This window comes from Perissodus microlepis, chromosome 17, assembly GCF_051167445.1.
Source record: "Perissodus microlepis isolate ML-2025 ecotype Zambia chromosome 17, ASM5116744v1, whole genome shotgun sequence".
Lineage (NCBI taxonomy): Eukaryota > Metazoa > Chordata > Actinopteri > Cichliformes > Cichlidae > Perissodus > Perissodus microlepis.
The window spans coordinates 12,443,271-12,467,960 of NC_140477.1; the positions used below are offsets into that span (position 1 = coordinate 12,443,271).

At 40.8% G+C, this 24,690-nt stretch overlaps 1 protein-coding gene across 1 annotated transcript in view; it reads left to right on the plus strand.

The window, feature by feature from the left end:
• Window positions 1–24,690, plus strand: part of snd1 (staphylococcal nuclease and tudor domain containing 1) — a 178,402-nt gene that overhangs the window by 23,483 nt on the left and 130,229 nt on the right. The window contains exons 11-14 of the mRNA XM_084909460.1: window positions 5,472–5,573; window positions 17,051–17,151; window positions 19,411–19,521; window positions 21,058–21,130. Of these exons, the coding sequence (XP_084765586.1) occupies window positions 5,472–5,573; window positions 17,051–17,151; window positions 19,411–19,521; window positions 21,058–21,130 (387 nt within the window). The remainder of the gene's footprint in view (window positions 1–5,471; window positions 5,574–17,050; window positions 17,152–19,410; window positions 19,522–21,057; window positions 21,131–24,690) is intronic.

The window sequence follows — 24,690 nt, forward strand, 5'->3', positions numbered from 1 at the left end:
CAATTGTAGCATAATGATTGTTCAATAAAAAAAAAGACACAATTTCAAAGGAAGCTTTAGAATTCAATTAATTATTCAAAGTGTATGTGGAGATGAGGCCTATATGGGAATGTTTGTGTTGATTTTCATTGGTTTTCCAGAACCGCACTGGGGTATATATTCAGTATTCTGTATAATGGAACATAATTTTTGAAAATTAGATACAGATTCTTTAAAAAAAGTCATGCTCGTACAGATTTTGTAAAGAATTACAGAGATACAGCTGTATAATTACCAAATCTTTCAGCAGAAAGGCTCATTTGCTGTTGGCTGTGTTTTTGTGTTCGACACTTTATCTTCTCCCACTTGGCTCATTGTTTTGGTTTCCTCCCTCTCTCCCTCCTCCTGACTTCTGTCCTCATCCTCAAAATCTTGTGTCAAGCAGTGTGTGCGCTCGGAGCGTGCCTAAAAGCCTAGCAAGAAATGCTTTGACCTCAAGATTGGTAGCATGATGACAAGGGAGGAGGGTCACCCCACCCGTGATTCACTTATGCGCCACTGGCTGGGTGAGGCACACCGGAACTGCTAGTACCCCTCCTCTCTTTTATTATTTATTTAATTATTTATTTATTTTGTTTTTCCTACACTTTAGATGTCTGTACTTTAAAAGTAGAGGCTTAGCTTCCTTTTGTTTCTGTGTGAGCACAAGAGGGGGCGATATTTAAAAAGCTGCATTAGAAGATTATCTGAAAGATGTAGGTTACAGTACTGATTTGCACCTTTTGAACAGGATTTGTTTAGATGAGTCATTTATAAGCTTTGTGGGGCTTTCTCTTTGAGATAGGTGCAGTGTTATCTGGCGCTGAACTTTTAGAAGTTGAATGACTTTGGCTTTATTGGCTTAAAAAAAAGGGAAAAAAGACATGGAGAGCTCCAGCTACTCAGTCTGTCCATCACTCTGTCCGTCTGCAGGGCAAGTTCGACCGTCTGCTTCAGAAGCTTTTTTTTTTTTTTTTTTTTAAACAAAAGCACATTAAGTTGCAGTGTAGCTCTTATTCAGGCAGCAAGTGTGATGATTTAAGTTGCAGTTGGTGTTTGACATTCTTATTAATAGCAGAACAATCTGAACATGGGCTGAAACCTGTCCCAGTATATTTACCCGTGTGGTAGCAGCTAATCATGAGTTGAGAGGCTGTTTGTTTTGGTGGTGCTGCGGGTAATTTCACTGTGAAATACAGGTTTGTTTGTTGTGTCTGTTGTGGAATCAATTCAAGTCGGTTTAGCAATGACTTATTCATATCCTGCATGAATTTTGGATTGTACGCTATAACGAGCAATAATTTTTCTTTCTCTCTCTCTCTTTTTTTTTTTTTTTTTTTTTTTTTGTAGTGCTATCTCTCCACCCCAGCCTACCTCTGCAATTTATTGTTTATGCATGCATATTTTAGTAATGTTAATGGGCATACAATATTAAATGCTGACTGTTTGTCTAAGCCTCCCTGTGCAGTGCTTAATAAAAAAAACTGTGCCCATCCTGTCTGGGACACACATGCAAACCCCAAAAAACTAAGCCCCAGAGATCACGTACAAAAGATTTTTACAACGGCGATCTCAAAACAAACTAAATAATCCCTCCCACATAAGAGAACCCGTAAACAAAATTGAAGTGCTGTCAAGAGACTGCCAAACCAACAGGCGGCGATATAATCTAAACCCTAAAGCCATGTTGGCCAATCAGAAGCCTGTCAACATGTCAACGCTGCAGAGTTTCTGATTATCTTAACCCCGGCAGGAGTTATCCAAAAGGTCTGTTTTCGGTGACCTAAAATTGTTTTGGCGTGTGGAAGAAAGGCCAAAATGCATGGGAGGGGAAAAAAGAGAAACAATGGTGTTATAAAAACACACAAAACCCAGAAAAAAAACAAGTGTTCATGAAGAAAGGGCCCCAAGCCCAATACTGTACACTTCCCCCAACACCAAAGCCAAGCATCACAAAGTGTGACATGCTCCTGAGTCATGATTTCACCCCAGAAGCTGCAGATGCTCCCAGCACGAGCATCCACACATTTGCAGCCCAGTACTCTGCAGCCCTGTGACACTGTACAAGTCAGCCAGAGCCATGCCTCTGCAATCGTCAGACACGATTCCTGAGCTGTAGCGGGTAATTTAGAATGAAGGGAATTTACCCCAAATAGAACAAAACTCCCCCTGAGGACACTGAGAGCAAACTGTTCTTAGTGGGTTATGGCTGAGACAAAGCAGTGACACTCTCCTCTCTCTGCAACCTTCCTGCAGCTGCATAATAGCGGTTTATGGTAGAGTCTGACCTGGACTTTTGAGGCCAATACAGTATTTATGGGGAGTAAAAACAGTACTGTGTAGATGCCACCACTGTCTACATATTGCACTTTCAATATATGGGATATTGAAAATACATTTTGTGAACTTTTATTAAAGCAACTTTACCCACTAAGGCAGTGCTTCATTCCACACCACTTTATTTTCAGTTGCATGGACAGCTGAATGTGCTGTGGGCAGTATTGAGAATGTCATAAACATTGGTGTAGTAGCTGCTCGATTGGAAAATCTATGAGATCACGCATTTTCCAAATTAATCTGGGAATGACAGCTGGGATGGGCTCCGGCCCAGTTGGATAAGTGGGAGAAAGATGGATGGATATACTTTTTTTTTTAAATTTTTTTATTTTTTTATTTTTTTAAATAGTTAAGCATCGTCTTCTGTGAATAACTGCATAAATGATTAAATAAATGTTTCTGTATTTGAGTTGTATTTATGAAGACACCTGTATCTCTGTAGCCTGCTATTATTATCATTTGAATATCAAATGATAATATTAGATTGTTTGGGTGTGGGTGATGTCGGTTTCTCCACTCCAAAGTTGAAGACTTGGACTCATCAAGGCAAATAGCTTTATGTTATGCTTGCTTGGCAGGGAGAGACATTTATTTTGAAAATCTTTGAATTGCGCTAAAATTGTCCAAAAATTTGTTAGGCCTTGTTGTGCAGCATAGCACAAGTTAGACTGCAGTAACGTTGGACCGCACTGATAATACTGGGCAGTTGTTGCAGTCATTAGGCATTAGCGCTTCCTTGTCTCACTAAAGCTCCGGCTGTTTTTGTTTAAGACATAGCTTTCCCCTTCAATTTTTCGCTTAGCATGGTGGTGACAAGAATACTATCAGCCAAGGTGAGTTTTAAGGCAAGGTTAAAGTTGTCCAGTGGATAATGCCGGACATGGGCATTGGTTTGGAGAATGATTGCCTGTGTGTTCTTCACTACTGCCTGTGTGTGGGTTTTTTTTTAGTTGTACCATTTCCTCTGATTGTCTCATCTTCTTGTTTTCCGACTCTTTCACCTTTCCACATTCCACTCAGTCTAGCTCTGTTCCCCGTAGACGTTCTAAAAGATGCAGGAGAAGTACCTTTTGTCCTCTTGGTCTACTTCTTCAGTCCTTGTGCCTAATTGGTATAGAGTGCTGACATTTACACTCTTGGCCCTCAGTGACATGGCTACCTTTACACCATGAAACAGCTTATTAGTTAGAAATGAGTCTTCCACCTTTCTCACTCTTCTCAAGCCCATTCTTTGCTTTTCTCCATTGAAGTTATCTTGTTGTTTTGTATCTGTCTCTATCAGAATCCCAGTGTAAACACCAGAGTTCATTATCTTGGAACTGTCTTAATGTTTAGTTAATGTGGCGTGATATGACATTAAGGAAAATATGCTCCAAATGATTTATTTCACCCCAGCAACGTCAGTCATTCTCATCCAGAGGAAGTTGGATGGCTGTGTCTGCAGCTCAGGCACTAAATGCAGGAGGCTTGGCTGGCAATGGTCCTAAGAGGCCCCATTATCCCAGTGCAACTGACTTGGTAGGGATGAAATTCCCAGGCGATTTGCCCCGACTGACACAAAATGAAAGACGTTGGCTCCTGTCTGAGTGGTAAAGGGATTTCCACTTGAGATTAGCCCTGAAGTTTGATCCTGCACAGACTCCACTAGTGAAAGTAGAAGGGAAGGAAGCAACAAATATTGAAATTCCATTATGGTTAAAGAAAGGCTATTTGAAGGTAGATTAGGTTATTCCCATTATGTGCCAGGGCAGTTGAGCGTATTTCTTTTGAGGACGTTTTGATTTTTTCTTCCTTTTCACCAGTAAAGTTTGCCCCACCCTCTAACAAGACTAGTTTTAAACACCGTAATGCCTTAGTGCCATAGGCACGCACGCATGCTCATACATCCTTTGCTCCCCATGTGTCTCATTCCACATCCATCTGCCCAGCTGTGTGCCACACCTGGCAGCTCGGAACAACTGGAGAGTCATTAAAAATGAATGAACCCCATTGAAGACGGACGGAAATGAGGAATTAATCCAAGCCTGTGTGCTCATTTGAAGGAGACTCAGTTCTGTTTGTATGACAGATAATGATGGCGCTCATAGAAGAGCGTGGGAGGGGCAGGGGTGGCGAGCATACTGGTATTGTCATTCATAGCCTCCTTTCTCCTGTTAGTGTCTGTCGTACTTTCCCACTGCATCATTGTCATTTTGTGCATTCAGTTTTTTCCCTCTTCTTTTTCTCATACCCTCGCAAAAACTACACCTGTCACTCTGCGTTTGTGCGTCCGTTTCTATTACACATGTGCATTTATTCGCTCTGGGAGCAACACAAAACCTCAGCCTCCTTTGAAAATGCAAATGGGTTCTATTTGTGGCCGGCTGCTGTCACAGAGTGGGCGATCGTGTTGAGGGAAGTTTTTGTCTGCAGCTGCGTGTGTAAGTGTGTTTGCAAGAATTGGGCTCCCTTGGTCAAAATATCTTTGTGTGAATGCGCAAATGATTAAAAGACCACCTTATTAGAATACTTTTTTTATCTGAGTAAAAAGCATGTGGTCATTGTTTTGATAGGGTTTGAAGAATCAGTATTTCTAAAGTGTAATAAACAAAAAACAAATATTCTGAACATTCATTTACCTTTAAAAAGGTGTGAATAATGTTTTACTTTTAACAGGTAACAGGTGGTTTCACCTGTGGTGCCCAAACTTTTGCAAGTTCGTGTAAATGAAAATGTTCCAGCTCACCTCTGAACATGTTTCTCTTTGCCTTGGCACTTTCGTGTCTTTTTACTTTGATAACGCTACATTTGATTATTTCTTTGTGTAATGTGTCAGCACTGAAAGTAGCAGATGCTTTTGTCAAGAGGAAGATGTGCAACACTCTTAATTTTTCCGTTAGTTCCGAGGACTGTAATGGAAAGTGAAAAAGAGACAAATAAGTTGACCTTGTGGAAAAAATGTTTTCTCTCTGTCTGTATGCTTGAGATCAGAGCTGGTGCATGTTCTTTTATGAGAGGTTGTAGAAAGTGCAATATGAATAACTTTCTCCTTCCCCATCCTTCTTTCTCTTTTCATTTTCTCCTGTCCTCCCCTCATCTTGATCCTGACCTCCTTCATCACTTATCAATCTCTTCAGGAGAAGAACAAGGACAAAGACAAACGCTTCCGTCCCCTCTATGACATCCCCTACATGTTTGAGGCCCGGGAGTTCCTGAGGAAGAAGCTCATTGGTAAAAAGGTAAGAACCACTGAGAGTCACACAAACACACCTGCATTCACCAGTTTTGCCCTGTGTGTGTGTGTGTGAGATAGTGTGTGAATCAAAATGAATACCTCTTGTCAGCTTTAAGAAATTAAACAATAGTTGTAATGTAGCTGCTCCAACACCCTTTCCCTCCCAGTGGTATCCAAATACATTTCAAGTTAGATAGCTATTTCTCTCCATCTCTTAGTGTGAATACCAAGTACTCCTGGTAGATGCCCTAGGGCTTGGTGTTGCTCCATTTAAACAAGCAATGTTGATTTCCCCCTCTTGTGTCTATTGATCCACCGGGTCTGTACACCCTGGGGGAGGGAGCTGGGGCTGCTATGATTTACACACATCTGACCCAGCAGAAACCAGCAGTGAACTGAAGAGCACTCCAGAGAACGCACCATCGCTTGAGCATTTTATCTAGTTTATTAAAGTGAAATTGAGCTGATAAATGAAAGATGGTTTTGTGAATCTTACCAAAACGACATTTTTATCCGTCTCATACGCACAGGTTCGTTTTTGGAGAAGGGTCCCCTAAGTAAAACCGTGTAATTAGATCTATGAAGCGTCATATACCTGCTCAAGACTCCACGCAACACCCAAAACCTTCCAGTGAATGAAGAGGTTTATTCAAAGTACCTATCAAGAAAGAAAGAAAGCGTATTAAATGGAGATATTGCCAGCCTCAGAACTGACAAACAAATGAAAGCTTGAGGTTGAAATGGCACACGGGCGCTTTTAATAATGATGAAAGGGAAGATGTTGGATTTAATTATCAGTCTATCGATAAATAGCGACTGAGCAGGGAGCTAATAAACGTCTGTAAGACTTAATTAATTCTAACCGGGACACATTCAGACTAATTCACAGCAATTCAGAGTACCAGCGACATCAACTGCGATCCTAAGGCATCTGATTTTTCTTTTTCTTTTTTTGTCTGCTCGTCTCAGTTAGAGTCAACACGGCTCTGCTGCGCCCCAGCACAAGCTGCTATTTTGGGGTGTTACCCTACTTTTCAGGTGATCTGCCAGCAACGTCGAAGCACGTTCAGACGGGTAGAGTCAGGCGATATTAATGATGCAGATATCCAGTTAGAGGTCATCAAGAAAAAAAGACTTTTATTGTTCCCTGGGCAGCTTTAAATGACGTTGATTAAAGTCATTAACTTAATATGGCTTAAGAATCTGTGTAGCGCATCTTTTAACTTTTTCAAAATAAAGAACTAATTCATCTGCCCTTTTTTTTCACTCTGTCACATTTAATTTTCATAAACTTAATGAAAAGCAAGCATTTGTGAACATGTACAGGGCTTGTCGGGACATCCTCTTAGGTGTGGTTAAGGACTTTTGTGCTGGTCTCCTCTCAACTCCTTTGTATAAAGCTTATACTTTACTCTTTTAGACACACAAGTCCATCTCAATTAATGAATTAAACACCATAAAGATGGCAGTTATTGTCTTGGACACTCTCAGGAACCAGATTGACTTTTTTTTTAAAAACGCAAATAATTAAATGACATATTATTCATTAGGGGTGGGTTTTGATAAGCGATTTATCGATTAAAATCGATTCTGGCTTGGATAACGTGATATCGATTCATTAAAATCCTGAATCGATTTTTTTAATATTAATTTATTTTGCCCGAAACGCCAGAATCTCAGGTTAAACCTCACAAAATTTCAAGAACCACCAAACAGCTAAAACAGTAAATAAGAGCAGGTACACGGATTCTGCACAAAGACGTAAACACAAAGCTCGGACCCGCCGACGGATCAGAATCAGTGAGATGTCGCCTTTCTCGCCCGACGGCACGGACACGGTCGGGGCTGAAAGACGACAGCTCGCTGATTCCGATGTTTCGGCAGGTCCGCGCTTTGTGTTTACGCCCTTTTTGCACTAATTCTAAAGCTGTTAGTTTGATCTCTCTCCAAACATTATTGACTGAACCAGCAGCAAAAGAAGATCCAAACTACGCTTCACAAAAACATCGTCATGAATCTCTCTCTCTCTCTGTCTGTCTCTCTGTCTGTCTCTCTCTCTCTCTCTCTCTGTATACTTCATTGTATGTTTCCCGTCTAAAAATCTTGCTTGCTTGTTACGCACAAGTCTACCGTTGTTTACAGCGCTGTCGGCCCCCTTTTAGCTACTTCCGAAAAGAGAGCCTCATTTCTGCTGTTCAATAGGCTTCTGAACAAATGTAAACTTTTTAAAATTATGCAAAATGTAAAACGCTTAGCCTTGTCTGTAATAAAACCGCTGTAACTTCAGAGGTAACGTTCATATGTTGATTAATGGTTTTCTTTCGTTTTTGATCGACTGCAGAATATTTTTATAAAATCCCAGGCCAGGAAAATCACCTTCATGTTTTTCTGTGTTTTATCTTCAGCTACTTTGACACAAAGGCATCTGCTGTGATGCTTACACCTTTGATAAAGTCTTGCGAGTGTCAGCTTCCTTTTTATAGATACAAAAATATGTAAATGTACTGATCTGAATTATAATTGTTTCTGACTGTCTGAGGCAAAATTTCCCAGATTTAAATCGAATTGAATCGAATCGATTCGGGACCTTGTGAATCGGAATCAAATCAATTCTAGAAATCAGTGACGATACCCAGCCCTAATATTCATACATCAAATTCCACAAACAATTGCATTGAACTTATCAATTTTGGAAGCTTGAGCATATTTCTGAATGAGCTTTACTACAGCTGCGCCTCAGAGGACTTGTATAAAGAGGTGTATAGTAGACTCCAAGCGGAGCTGTATTTACATCAACTTTACACGCGAAGTTTGCATGCCAGCAATTTGCTTGTGGAACATTAAAAAATGAACTCTAACCTTCTTCTCTGGCGATGATTCGTTTTTGGGGTTTTTTTAGTGGACGCATGAGCCATATTCTTCATTTTCACCATGATGAAATGCAAATAAAATGATTCCAAGAATAGCACAAAAAAGACAGAGAAGATTGAAATTGTGTTGCAACATAAATAACATTTCAGAGATTTTCAGTGCTTCAGTCTGTTTGTCCATTGTAACGTAATGGCTACCATATCAGGAGATGGAATAGTGATTTGATTATTAAACTCAAGAAGCAAAGACCAGACAGGTGAGGGATTAGATAAAGCGTGGAAACAAGGATGACCAAAGAATCATTCATCTTCCTAATTGCCGATTTCTTTAGACATTAATGTCACTAACAAATACAATTCTTTTCAGGATTTGCATTTTACATTTAACCAAAAATCTGTGACCTGGGTGTCCTTCACAGTCCATCCTAATTCCTTCATGATTCAGATTCACAGCCTTCTCGCATCTGCCTTTTTTACTTATGTAATTAAAACACTAGGTTAGTTTTATGTCTTTATGCTAAATGATTGGTCTGTAAGATGGAATTGTTCTCCATTTTTACCTTTTAGTGTATAACTCTGCATCTTTCGTATGTACGCTACACCTACATTGTTTTCATTGTGCTACAGTGGCAATTTTCCCACCTCCAGTGGCAGTAATGCATGGAGAGAAGGCGGCAGACCCAGAGCTTTTGTCCATTGCCTGAGCCAAATAATGGTTTATGTTTTCCCATAAAGATAAGTTTAAAACTTGTCAGATGCAGAGGGGCCATATAATAATAGGGCCATGATGGAAAAGATTGCAGAAATTTACATGGAAATGCAGTTGCGAGCACAGATTGATGGAAACTGTCATTATGCGCAATCACCCTGACAAAATGACTTCCCCAGATAGAAGTTAACTCATAAATTCAACACTGTTTTGCAATTGACTTCCAAAATTTTGGAGCTTAGACCTCAACAAATCCATCCTTTGTGTGCTTTGTGAAGTCTCAGCATGTATTTCCAGTGGTACGAGAATGTACCAAACAATTGTAGAGATTTAATGGGGCCAAACTACAGCAGCCTTACAATAAATGGAGCCAACATGTCACCCACACCTTCATAACTGTTCAACTGAGTTTAAAAAATAATTTAAAAAAATGGCAGTGCAGGCTGATAAACACAAAAACACGCACCCACTCAAAGCCAAAAGCCAATAGAGTTACCTTTGGCATTCCGTGTGAGAGTGAGATTCATATCTCTGTCCCAGCCTCTCATCACAGTCATTTTAATCATACTCATTAATGTTTTTTTTTTAATGACCAAAAATTCAGCCGTATGCCGGCTTCTGCGACTGAAGTGCGAATAATGATCACGCTGTTTATTTGTGGTGTTTGTGTTTGGAAAGATGAGCGTGCGGGTAGTGGGAATAGAAACCTATAGCCTTGGTAAGGTATAAAAAGATGTGACAGTGTTGTGATAAATATGCATGTGTCAGCCTAATGTCATGTTGACTATAAAGGCTTGTCTGCAGGGCTTGTCTACCAAACAGTGGCTCATGTGTTTATGGTGCATGGACATGCATATAGATGATGTCACAATACATATGCACTTAATTTAGAGCTTGAGACGTATATGTAAACATGCATCAGAACCCTCACTCGTGCGCTTTAGCCATTAACTGTTTAGTCATGCAAGTACAAATGGCATGCAACTCAGAACATGTGACATTACTCATATCAGTCTGCACTGTCTTTATACTAAGTTTGATTTCACGGTGTTTCTTGCTTAGACCCACGGGTGTTTCAAAAGTCAACTCAGCTAAAGCCTTACTGTTTCTCTCTAAGCCTCTGGCAAATTGCTGTTTTGTAGCATTTATCGCAGAGGAAAGTACGCATGATTGTGTGTGCGTCAAAAGGAGTTAGTGTCTTAAGTGTGTTGACTATGCATGTTTTCACAGGATTGAATCACTGGCTCTGTTTGCCAAGTGTATTCAAATGAATCCTGGCTGATCCAATCACATGTAGACAGCTCTAAATGCAGGTGGAAGCACCGCTTCATGACACGTTGAAAGATTTGATCACTCAAGGTATGGCTGGAAGTGGTGGCCATTAAGGATCTGTTTGTCTGCATGCAAAATCAACCTTGACCACTTAATCAGTGCTATAATATGTGCAGGGCGCAAAGATCTCCCACAGAACATTTAATACCCGAGGCAAATTACCATCTCTCTTGCTACAGTATCATCCGATAGCTTTCTCTACATGGCATTTCTCTTAAGATCTGCCCTCGTGCTTCCCTTCTCTGTTATTAAGTTGAAGATCATTTCAAAGAGTTAACTTCATAGAAAGTGCAGTTAAGTGACATATTTGCTGTCAAAACAGTTTGACTCGAACTGTGTTGTTTTTTTTTCTTTTTTAAAAGAACTTTGTACAGTTCTGCTGCTTTAGGCTATGGTTCATTTAATCAAAGACTGACTCTAGAGTGGTGGCTTAATTAGTAAAAATTTAAACAAGAGAACAAAAATTATGACTATTTGACTAGCTTAAAACTGAGAAACACTATAAATTAAGCATAATCTAAGTGATGAGAGTAAACACTAATCCATATAAATATTGCATGTCTCTTTAAAAGCTACTTGTAATTGTTAACTATCTTCTTCAACACTCAAAATGTACATTTTGCTTGAAATCTGTGGCAGTTTGCAAACATATAGTACCAGATTAGCTTGTACATTGTGACTAATGCTAGCAGTACTAACACCAGTAGCCTTGTTTCTTAGCAGGTGCAGAATGTGGTTACGTATTGCTGCAGCTGAGTGGTTGAATGTCTGCTGACATAGCCTACATAAAAGCTTTTCCTTCTATATTAGAGTACTGAAGAGATTCAGAGACCAGGGTAGACAACTGCCATCGTGCCTTAATAAAATATATAATAAATTGGATAAATATGCTAAAATGGATGTATGGAGTATGAATAATTACTTTAACCGACTTATATTTCCGTTGCCTAGACAACTAATCATGCACGTCCCTACTCTGAAGACATCCCTTTATGACTTTGACTGCATGTTTTTCATACTGCTGAATGAATTTAGAACTGTATATATAGCATATGCCACCATATTCCTCACCATTCGATTAGTATTGACGTTGGATTCCCCCAAGTGTGTACTTATAGGCTCTTTGAAGTGAGTTAGGTTTAAGTGGAGAGCTCTAGCTCGTTTGCCAGCAGTACAGCTTCCTCTCTCCTCACTGGTGAATCAATAACAGAGCAACTCTGGAATGTTGCCTTCCTCCTGTGTCTTTATTGTTCCAAAGACACAAGGTTAAACCGTTTGTCACATTGTATCATTTTTAGAAATGGTTACTCAGCCGTACCCGACTTTTGAAGGAACAAGAGTTGTTCTTTACCTGCTTTGTTGAACCCCCCAAAAATGATGATGGGGGAATATTTTTGAGCACAAACCCAACCCACGAGGCTTTAATGTTAATCCATGTTACCCTGGCCTACTTGTGGTGTCAAGTTGGATGCAGGTATGCAAGTGTGCAGATGCATGCTGCGATCCAGCAAGGAGAGGAGTTTAGTCGACCCACTTATTGTCATCCTGTCTCAGAACAATGAGCTCCAAGGAGACAGATTTGGAGCAGACTCCAAGACCACAGTTTCCCTTGAAATTTTGCTCGAGAAAGCCCCACTTTTATCCTGTCTTCCTTTTGCTTTCTGACACAAATGCAGACAAAGATTTGAACTCAATATTGTTGGGGGGTAAATTGGAAATTTCTGCTTCATGTCTTCCCTGAAAGAAGCAGATGATGTGAGTCCCTCTAACTGCAGATCTGTCAGATAACAGTAGGTGTATTTCAGCATCATCTCGAACAGGTGTTGACCAACGCTAATGGTCCCTTCCAGTCACAAGGTTGAACTATCATATCGACCTACAGGTGTTCCCCTCTGCTTCTCCTTTAAGCCCAAGAGTGCAATACATTACGGGAATTGGAAAACAAGAAGATTTCCCTGTGACTAAACCTGCTAGAACGTGACTAAGCATTAACCAGCAGTCTCAGTGTGCTCAGCTCAATGCCCTAATGCCAGCGCTCTGGTTTAGGAGAATAAAGCTATATTAAATGCTTTTTTTCCCTTCTTTCTGTTAAACCCCTATTCCTCATCTCTATAAGAAGTGCGTGGGGCTTTTGATCTTTTATAAAGCATATCTAATATCCATATTCAAAAGACTGCTTTTTTCCCTTCTTTTTTTTTTGCCCAAGCAGAGGCTATAGCTCTCTGAGGCAAAAAGGAATTGGTTCAATACCTTCTGAGCAGCTCCTGCGACTAGACATTTTTGAGTTTCATTTTGACACATGCTAATTTCCTTTAATTTTAATCATGTTTATATTAAGACTTTGAAACTAAAACTTGATGATTTTTGTTTTTTAAATGTGACAAATAGTAGAAGGTGTTGGAATTTTTCAGTAACTCCTTCTATCTCATATCCAAGAACTTCTTCTGAGCTATCCCTTTATGGTAGGCTATAAATACACTAAGGCATTTTCTTTTTCTCCTTTCTTGATGTCACTCTACGTCTTTCTGACTGACTGTCTTGGTCTTTCTCATTTATATCGCCACCCCCATTGAAATGGCAGTGCTTGCATGGTGACATAATCCCAAAAAGCTTGATGTGGCTAACTTTATAAGTAGTGCTTCTTGTGCGCCTGGGTCTCAGCCTCAGCAGAAAAAAAGTAGAATGGAAATGTTGCATTAAGCCACTTATCAGGGTTGAGCACATTCGGATAATCCTGCGTGCTCAAAGTGGCTCCTGTTATGCAGCTGCTTGTGTAGTACTGTTAGCGACAGAGTTTCCCCCTCTTATTGGTGTGCACATCAGTGTGTGAATGAATTGAGAATGTCCTGTGTGTGTGTGTGTGTATGTGTGCGCAATGTGGTATTTGATGCAATGTGTGTGAGTGAATGTGAAAGTTGGTTTGGGAAAAGCTTGAGGTATGTGTGTTCAAGCAGACGCAAAGCAGGTAGTCAAAGCGTCATCAGGTCCCATGGCTGAAAACCCAGATGGGGCTCCCTCTTGCTCCTCCTTTACTTCCCCCTCGTCCTCTCTGTGTTGTGCTGTCCCAGTATTTTCTTTCTTTCTTTTTTTTCAGCACAGCTCACTTCATTAAATGATAGCCAGCTGTGATTATAGCCTGCTAAAACACAGCAGCAACCTAAGCACCTCTCTTGCACACAAACGGTTGTTCACTCACCCACACAGTCTCCCTTCTCTTACAGTAGCTTCATACCTCTTTTTATTTCATCTTGCACTAATTTTCTTAATTATCCCTCTCTTTCTTTCTCCTCATTTTTTTCTCTTCGAAGCTTAAAAATGTCCAGTCTTTTATATACAATAGTCTCTTGTGTGTTGCCAACATCCAGGTGCAGGTGAGGCTGTTCTAACACCTGTGTGTCCTGCATGTCGAACAACCCCACACCCCCACACCCACCGCTTTCTTTTTTTTATCACCTTGGTATGCATGCTGCAACAGCTGAACTGTGAAATTTCCACTAAAAGCTTTAGCACTGTTAAATGCAGTCTTTGATTACAAATGCATCTTCACCAGTTTTTAAGTGTGTATTTGTTGGCATGTCCATTTTAAATAGTTGCAAAAAGAACAAGCTGTGAGGAGCTGGGTAGATAGACCGTGCAGGAAACGACATGTTTTTTTCTTCTTTTCTTTTTTTAGCTAGAGCAAAAATTAATCACCTACATGCTATTGGGATAAGCTGCCTGTCACTGTGCTCCTGTCTGGAAACCCCATCATGCAGAACCCATACTGGGCTTCTCACAACATGGTACCTTTCCCATATCACAGCTTAGCATAAGTTATCTGTAATAGCCTTTCACTTAAGACCACCGCAAATGGAGCTCTTTCTAGGAAGCTCGACAATCCCACAGTCACGAGCCTGTCATTATGTTGCGTTATTGGCAAAGGTTGTTTGCACTGAATGCTAATTCGACTTAGTCTTCATGCATCCGTGCCGGTAACAGTCATGGCATGAGGCATTATTTTTTATTATTTGCACAAAGATCCATTTGGGCAGATGAAATCATTAGATTCAGGTATTTAAGGTTAAGTTCACTGAGCTGGTCAAACCTTACCAATTCATATGCTTATGATAGATAATAGGATGAAATGATAAATCCTAAGTCCTTAAAATCAATAAAATGTCTTAAATTCACTTGGATATGAGTCTTAAATATTTTAGTCATGACCCCACAAGATTTTACAGCACACAGTGCTGCTATTTTAGCCATCTCTATACATTTAGCTTACACAATGACTGCATTACTAACTGCTTGCTTGCTTGCTACTTGGTCACAGTGTTTTGTTTTGTTTTTTTCGTTTTGTTTTTTTTTAAATGTTTATGAAAATGTATAAAGGGAAAAATACAGTAAACGGTAACAGCAAGATGATGAGATAAAGGACATTGCTAACTTAACAGTTGTAGCTTACCCGTTTAAAAAATATTAGAATTACAGAAATTCTCAGCAGGCCTGGTTTAGGCCCAGTGGGCCACTAGGCTTACAGCACACTGGTGTAAAGCCCATACATGATGATAACAGTAGAGAAGGCTTTGCTAGCCAGACTGCTCAGTCTAAGATGTAAGTTTAAAGATAAATGGCTTGAGAATAAGAATTTCTCTTGGTGGTTAAAGTCGATGCCTGGAAATGCTTAGAAAACAAACTGCTTTGTATGCCAAAGGTTTTCCAAACTTCTTCACTGTCGACATCTCTCCATTGCAAATTTGGGATTATATTAAAATTAAAGTGGTATTAAAAAGACCTTTCTTATACCCTTGGACACAGAATGAAGCTGTGACATTTGATCATTGTGAATTCCGAATGTTCTTTAAGCCCACTGTGTTGGCCATTATTCAACATCGTAACTCAGAAGCAGAAAGGAAGATTTGATTTTTCGTACTGAACTAGTGACCCGTCTTTAGACTTTGGGGATTGCGGTGTAGTTTTTCTGTGTCTCAAGGTTGAAGATGCAAAATTTTTGCAGCAACATCCATTTTCCCCCTCTCTCTTGTGGCTACAGCCTTACATTGTTTCAGAATGACCTCATTGGCTAGGCATGTGAACACAGAACTCACATTTGATAAGCCAATATTTTTTTATTGCAGAATACAAATGTGCAAAAAACAAAAAAAAAAACAACAACTAATACTCGAAGTCTTTTTGAAATCATCTTCACGCTAAACCCTTTGCCAGTATACACGCAGAAATGCCAGTGTATAGTAAAAAGAAAAACAAGTATTTTGTTCCTTTGGCAGAGTTGACTGAATATTCCCATGTTGCTTGTCGCCTCAGCAGAACAAACGCATTTTGTCTCTCACTTCTCCTACTGTCCTTATCACTCCCCCACTTTCTAATCCATCCACTGCCTCTCCCCCTCTGTTTCACTCTCCTCTGGGGGGTTCTTATAGATGGCTCTGCCTTATCAGAAGATCTGGTAGATGGCCCGTGGAGAATAGGCCTGGAACTCCTCTAATCTAACATTGCTGGTCAGAGTTATAATCTGTCATCACCTTGCTTAATGGGGAACCACTGGAATTTCAGATACAGAGCTTATAGCATCCAGCATTACATTTTGCTTGGATATTGAAATCTCCCCCAGTCTCCTCTTTCTGTGTTGGTTTTCTCCTTTTTACTATTTCCTGTTTCATCTGATTCCTGCACTCGGGGTCTTGTGTCACATTGCTTTGGCTTTTATTCTTCTTCTCCCACGCCTAACCATGGATATGGGCATGGTCATTAAGAACAATTTCATACAAAACCAGTACAAAATGTTTCTTTTCTTTTTTTTTTTATTTTTTATTTTCTCCTTTCTGAAATTACAGTTGCAGTTACTGTTGAACAGCACGGCACTCTTCCTTTCCCCTGCTCGCGTCGCTACATACTCATTCTGTCCATCTAACGACAGGCCAATGTTGTTCTTTCATGTCCCTGTAACAGGCCTGCCTGCATTATCTGTTGGACTCATGTCTATGCTTTGGCGCTGTGATGCAAAGTCAAATTCCCACATTCTTTTTTCCTTTTTTTAATATTTCTCCGTCTTATCACACTTGTCTGACAAGGTTGAGACGTAGCTCTTAAACTACCGATGGTGTATACTGGTATGGCTACATCCCTGCTGTTACTGCTGTCTGCCTGTGTCTAGCCCGCAAAGCAGGCTTTCCCTGTCTCCTGCCTGCACATGCACGCAGCTGAGTGACAAAATTGTATCTTCGGGGTGGGTGGATTGGAGTCTATCCCCAGGGAGCTGTGTTGAGAACACACAGTGTGGGGTCATTTGGGTTCTATCACTGTTCTCTGTGTGTGTGTGTGTGTGTGTTGTCCCAAACACCCACTGTGTGTTAATACTCCTCCTCTGGGGAGATCTGCAGTGCTGGCTGATGTGATTCGCACTGACTGGGGTGACCTTGAGAACTGGGACAAATGAAAAGACCCCGATACACATACATAAGCCAGAACACACTTCTCACACTAATTATTACCATAACCGTTGTTGCCATCACTTTGTCTCTCTACTCTTGGTATATTTTTTTGACCTCTGCCTTGTGTTCCCCCTTTCAGGTCAACGTGACAGTGGACTACATCAGAGCAGCTACTGGTCCAGGAGAAGGCACGCCTGCCTTCCCAGAGCGTACCTGTGCTACAGTCACAATTGGCGGCATGTAAGTCATGCACCACACTGAGTCGCCTGCTTTATATTCTTTTCTACCGTTTTAATCCCCTTTTCCATTAATACCTACTCGGGTCGGCTCGCCACGGTTTTCAGGGTTTCCCATTAGGTGATCGTACCTGGTACCAGGTACCTTCTCCCCTGGGGTTCCAAGCGATCTGAGGCGATCACCAGAGTATGCCACCGATTGGCTAGTCAGTGTCATCACTCGATGAATCATGGCTTCACATGGAAATGGATACACAGAAACAACACTGTGGTCTCAGAGTCTCACGAAAAGCCACAGTGTGAGAGGTATATTGATGTCTCGACGTCCACCTTTTGGATGTGGCGTTCGCGTTGTGTACTAATTATGTCATAGGACACGCTCGGCTGCGTTACTATAACAAACCCACACACATTAGGTGGTACTCAATTGCAATGGAAAACGAGTTGAGGCGAGCCGTGCCGCATCGAGTCACGCCGAATCAATCCGAGTTGGTACTGATGGAGAATGGCTCGAGATAATCCAGCAATATGAAACAAGAAAGGCTAAGTAAAACATGGAAGTATAGAAAAACTGCATTGGAAATCAAAAAACTTTAGGTTTGTTCAGTTGTCTTTAGTGTGCAGTAGGAGACCACTGAGCCACCCTTTTTGGGAGATCACACAGCATGTAATTTATCAGTGTAAATGATTTCACTGACACATTTCTATTTTGTTAGTACAGCTGCTTCCCTATTAAACCCTTTAAAAGTCAGGTTAATCTGTTGTAAAATGACACAAAATATTCATTTTTAAATCCATATTACTCGTAATTTCACCATCAATCATAAAGTAACCTGAAAGTGTTTCTTTGTCTTTTAAGTTCATATTAAAAAAAAGAAGAAAAATATCACCTCAGTGCAAGCAATTATTTTCTATCTACAAACTCTGCTTTGAAGGAATTCGGGTCATCCGTCTGAAACATGTATTTTACACAGTACCAAAGATATGAGGACACATACCTACTACTACAACTGTTCAGAGGTTCAAATTTAATCAGAGCCAGTAAAGAGGCGCTTTAATGCCGCAGTGCTTGAAATGAAACGTCAGAAGCCTGTTCTCACTCAAAAAAAAAAAAGAAAAAAAAAAAAAGTTAAAAGCCACGCTTATCTTCTGGTTCCCTCTGTTTATATCACTCAACACATAAAGCGTCATCACATGCGCACATGGAGACGTAGATGCCTTCTTTTCATCAAACCAGCTGTCCTGTGTTTGGTAGTACATGTCCGTACAGAGGTCAGATCAAACCAGAACCAGCAACTCTGCTTCAGATGGAACAGTTGGTGAGGCTCCCCATGAGGCCTGAGGTCAGGGCCTGATTTGGTCAGCGGGGCAGAGGATTTTGACCTTGTATGAGCTATTCTCGTGGTAATGGACTCGAGACTCGGTAGCTTGTTTACGAAGAATTGTGTTTTGCTGGAAACTTAGCGGGTGGCTATTTGTTAGAAATCACTCCACGAGACACTCATGCACAGTACACTTAAGATCTAACAGTCTTGGAGAACTTTTGGAGTCTTGTGCGAGTTAAGATTGTCTAAAGTGCTTCCATCGTTTCAAGTCATCCAATATCAATTCGATTATAAGACCATCTGTTGAGGGACCTTTTGTTCTCTTTGTCCATGAAAATGTTTTTCTGTGGCTTTGTTTCTGGTGTCGCTATTGCTTGCAGAAAGAAAAATGGGGATCAAATGCCTAAAACCTTTTCATACATAGTTTAAAGATAAAGACGATTGCTTCCAGGTTATCGCCCATTTAGCTGCATTATTTCCAACAGAAGAGCTTTAAAATATAGAAAAGGAACCGTTTAACTGGCATCAACAAGGGCTGAATGATTGCGTCAGTCCCCATGCCTGCACCATGTTGACAAATACTCTGAAGAGTTTCTTTCTGTCCCTTCATTTCTTTCTCCCATGGTTTAGCTAGAACACTGATGTCCAAGGGCTAGCAACTAAGTGCTACATTAAGCAGCACAATGTCCCCGTCTTTCTGCCTTCAATCCTCTCTTCCCTACATCAGTATCACACGGTAGAAGGGGTTAGTCAAGTGTGCAGTGTCAACATTTAAGTGACCTTTGTTCGTAAGCAAACCCACCTTCTGGGATTTGTAGTATGCATTTCCCCCCCCGTTGAGCTAGCTCCCTTTAGAGCTCCTTTGTGAAGCCGAGGGGTTTTGCTTGTTTTTTTGTTTTTAATTAAAGTAATCTTTCTTTCTCTGTTCTGTTCCCCAGCAACATAGCAGAGGCTCTCGTAAGTAAAGGCCTTGCCACAGTCATCAGATACAGACAGGATGATGACCAGCGCTCCTCCCACTATGACGAACTGCTTGCCGCAGAGGCACGGTGAGGAACACACGCTCCTTCACACAAAGCACTCTCCGTCTACCTTTTACTTGAACTTAACGCTGCTGTGCACGTGGCATGAAGGGGGGGGGGGGGGGTCTTTTGAAATGATTAATTCTCAGAAATACACATTTTTTGCTTCAAACGAAACATGCTTGTGACGCACATGTGTGCACTCTCTCTTTTGACCTTGAGAGATTTTGCTTTTGTGAAATGTAGGAGACTAAAAAAAAATGACCTTGAGGCTTTTTTCCTTCTTCAGTTTTCTTTTGAATTTGCTGTTAAATGCTGCACTGCAAAGGTGAAGTAATTCAATTTTTCAGAGTGTATTTTAGCGTCACCACCGTCATAAGCTCCAGCGTATCACAGCTATTGCTTTTTCCTGCAGAAACATGTCATTACCCTCACATATTGAATCATGCATGCATTTTTGCCCTTTCCTTTTTTTATTTTACATGCCAAGGGGCATACACACACGTCTTCCCACGTGCTAGACATTAAATCAGAGGCTCTTTACACAGGGCCTAAGAATAATTATATGGAGATGCTGAGGAGAGATTTAGTACAGGCTTTATTACTCTGCCACAGATTAGGATCTGCTTGCTATAGGTAGAGCAAATGCAGCCACAGCCTCTTGGTTTAACTCTTTCTCCTCTCTTTCTTTCGTGTGTCACTGCCCAGTTGCCCTGTTTTTCTCCTTTCTCACATGATTCCCGCTTTCCTTCTTCCTTTGCACATTTTGTCCTTATTTCTGCACCTTAGCTAGTTTTGTCCTTCTTTGGTCTAGCTCTCCTCTTTTCCCATTTCCTTTTCTCTCTACCCCTTCTCTTTTTCTTCTTCTCTCCCTTTCTCTCTGTCCCTGGTGGGGTCCTATTAGAGTTGATGGGAGGTTTCTTTCTGTGGCCTTGACTTTATTTTTAGTTTCCACTGCACAAGGCTTGTGGCCCAGAGCCTTCAAAGGAACCTCCTCCTAGCTGTTAAATGCACATGTATACATGCTCATATGAATGTACACAGTCAATCCTTAAAGGCAGTGCTTTTGCATCCCAGTGACCCAGTTGTGGCATGTTCGCCCCCACTTCGCAGTTGCAGCCTCAGGCCATCTTCATCTTATTTGTCCCTGGAGCTGCGGTAACCATCACTAAAAACTGCTAGCTGACTCTCTATAAACGCATTACTCAATTTCTCCTCATTTCGCTGGTATAACTGTAATTTTTCTTCCATTATTATTCTTCTGCCATCATTTTGACTTTTCATCTCAAACATATAGATTATCTGGCTGAGAGGAGGAAAAAATCCTCCCACTAGTGCTTTCAGTTGTGCTGTAATGGCAGTTCAGGGAAAGAAAACTGAATGAATTTATATTCTACTTCTACAAATCCACAGTAGCTCTCCATGTATCTACAGTGATGACAAAGAAAGAGCTTCTGTTTCTCCAGGTCTAATAAACCTCCAGCCTTATGCTTTTTCCATCTAATAAAGCCATTGAACTATGCTTGAGAGACATGTGTTTATAGTTTAACCCTTTTACTGCAGGGCCATCAAAAATGGGAAAGGGCTGCACAGCAAGAAGGAGGTTCCCATCCACAGAGTGGCTGATATCTCTGGGGTGAGTATGTTTTTGTGTATAAATGGATACAGATTGGCAGATTCTGTGTAAAGCGGAATAAAAATGTATGTACGCTGATTAACATGCAGTCATGCAGACTCATTTGCATACAACCTGAAGATACATCAGGCCAGTGATTCTCAGAAGACGCTCTCTAATCCTTGACTCACCCCTATAAGTGTCCTCTAAAAATATGCAGCACCATTAATAGAATCATCAGCGAGACTTGGTCCTAGCTTGTTTACGTGTGCCCAGGGGCTTGATAGAGGCATCGTTTGGCTAATGAAGCCTGATTGAGAGTGCTTACCAAATGAGCATCAGTGTGAGGAAAAGTATTTCAGTATCAAGTGATGGGTGATTGGTGCACCCCCCCCCGTTTTTCTTTTCTTTTTAAAAATCATGCATTTTTCCTCACAGTTTTTCAAATTTTTATCATCACGTCTTTCTGTCTTCTGTTCACCCCGTCGTCGCTGTCGTTCTCACTTTAATATAAAAATAGATTTTTTTGTATTTTAATCATTAAGGATATGTCGTTTTATTTATGTGGAGTTTATGGCAATCATCCTTTCATTTATGATTGTGTTTGTCCGATTGCTTTTAAGTACAGGATTCAGACTGTGCAAAAATGGCTGTAATTGAAATGGTTAATTCTTCTTTTTGTTAAACCCTTTTAATTAAAGCTGAAAGCAATCACATTTTGATTGCCTCATTTGAAACCCATTGTGTGTATAGAAGCAAAATTCTTAACTTGTCGACTCCCCGTCTCTTATAGATTTTGACAAGACACTTAACGAGTGGAAACTGAACTTCAGAAACATTAACACCTCATTGTCTCTCTCACTATTGTAGTACTCTTGTTTGCTCCGGAGAGACATTTTGTTAAATTAATTAGTCTGTATTTCTTTTCTTTTTTTTCTTACTCATAGATTTTGTATTTTTATTCTTGGACTCTATAGAGTAGCTTTGCATGATTCACAGTCCAAAATAATGCCTATTTATCTTATAATGGGCTGTGATGCAGCTACCCAGTTTATTCTGTATCTGGAGACAACTGTGTTTATATAGATTTGGCCAGGCACACTCATTGGACACTTCAAGTACACCTTGCTAATGCCCGGTTGTACTTCTTTATCTTCAGAACTACCTTCACTCTTCGGCACAGATTCAACAAGATGTTAGAAGCGTTCCTCTGAAATTTTGGTTCATTTTCACATGATGGAATATCACAGTTAGTGCAGATTTGTTCGCCACATCCTGGAGGTTCTCTCTTGGTGGCTGTGGAGGTCATTATCATGTTCAAGAAACCAGTTTGAGATGATTTGAGCCTTGTCGCTTGATCCATTATCTTGCTGGGAGCAGCCATCAGGAGATGGGAACACTGTAGTCATAAAAGATAATAAAGGGACCAAAGTGTGCCCAAAATTCTATTCATAGAATAGCAGCCTGAACCACTGATACAGGGTAGGAGGGATCTATGCTTTCATGTTGTTTACACCAAATTCTCCCCTCCTGTTGCCTGAATCTCACAATAGGCAATCAAGACTTGCAGAGCCAAGTAACTTTCCCCCCCCAATCTTCTGTTTAGTGAGCCAATGCAAATTGTAGCTTCAGTTACCTGTTCATAGCTGTCAGGAGCTGCCAGTGTGGTCGTCTGCTGCTGTAGTCCAACTGCTTGTATTGTCTCTTCAGATATTCTCTTCTGCATACCTTAAATTAACATTGGCTATTTAAATTACTGCTTTCACATGGAAGCTCTTTAAACCCCAAAGGTAGTTGTGCAGTAAAATCCCAGTAGATCAGAAGTTCCTGAATTACGCACACCAGCCCGTCTCGTGACTTACATCAACTTTCGTCCCCATTCAGTCACCTTCTCCTTGTTTACATAGCTAAATGAATTAAGTTGCCTCAATGTGATTGGCTGATTTAGATATTTGTGGCAACGAGCAGTAGTTAAAAAGCTATACCTAACCAAGTGGCCAGTGAGGGTATAAGCTCTGCTCTAATGATGCATTTGAACGAATCATTAAAGCTCTTTAACGCCAACTGGACTTCAGAGTCTGGCTAATAAGTCATTAAGATGTGGCTGTGTATAACTGCTCTCAGATGTTTTGCTCTTCTACGTTGTCATCATTGTAGGCTCCCTGTCTCATTGTGTCAGCAGCACAAATAAATTACCGGCAGTCCCTGTAAAAATAATTATGACAGGGAATTGTTGTGCTGACTGAGCAGCTCTTATATTTCATCTGGGAGGTTTAATGCAATTCCTGCTTATAAACCTCCACCCAACTTAACTGGCTAAACTGACCACATTTAATATGTGGCAATGACTTAGAAGTGGTTGCACAGGGAGGTGCTCAATAATTAACTATAACAGTAGTAAGAAAATTATTATAGGCCACACAGAGAATTGCACATCACACTCGTTAAATTCTGTCCCATTAAGCCCACAAAGGTCGTAGCCGTCCTTGCATTTTAGCGCGATTGTGCTCCATCATGTGTTTATGTGTGACATGCACATGAGTGCTGTGCAGAGCCCCTCTATAGCATTTCTGTCACTTTCAAATAAGAGATGCATGATTTGCAGCACCAGCTAGGATTGATGCCAGTGGGCGTGAGCGCACGCGCGTGCATGCACATGCACCAGTTGTTTGGCTAGGCTAATGTAATGAGCATTCTAATAAAAGGACCAAAATAGCAACATTGCAACTCCACACCTCAGCATCCATCCACTTTCTTCACTCTGTTTTTTTTTTTTCCTTTTTAATTTGGTATACGCCTACATGCAACTGCAGACATACACGGGCACCCTCACGCACTCACACACTTCTTACACGCTTCTATACGTCAGCATCCTTTGGTGGTACAGGTTTACTGAAAGGGATTATGTACATTGAGTGGGATGCAGTCACAAATAGAGCAAGGATGGGTTTATAAATGTATTGTGTAGGAGATGTACAGAGGTAGTGGGAGGAGAGTAGATACAGCACTTGACTCACCTCATGCCTTTAAAGGTTGCATAATGAGGTCCTCTCCTTTCCCATGTCTCTTCATTTCTTTCTTTCTTTTTCGGAACCAAGTTAGACTGCACAGCCCACACACTGCAGGTGCTGTAAATGTGTGTACGAGCGAGCGTTCAGTTCTGACGTCTCCCACCGAGGGGGTTATTTTGGATTGCAGTGGGTGCAGTTCAGGTGGTACATCTTATGACTGAAGCACATACCCTTTACTCAAATACTCAAAAACCCCGGTGACGCGCGTTGCATGGTTTTTCTCGTCCGTCTTTTCTGTTGCTGCTTTATGTCTAGTGTAGCATTCTCTAAAAAAGGAAAGGAATTATTGACATTTGTGGTTTTGAACCGCTCTGACCCTCGCATAAACTCGCAATAACAGTGGGAGAACACATGTTTTCGCTCTGACTTTACTCGTTTTAGCTCCGTCCTTTCCTCTGAGGCTTCGTGCCTACTCCCATGTCCACACTGCCACACACTGGGCAGTGACTCACTGGTCTGTTGTGCCTACATGCTCATGCCTGGAGTAGACGCATATTAAATATTTTTTTT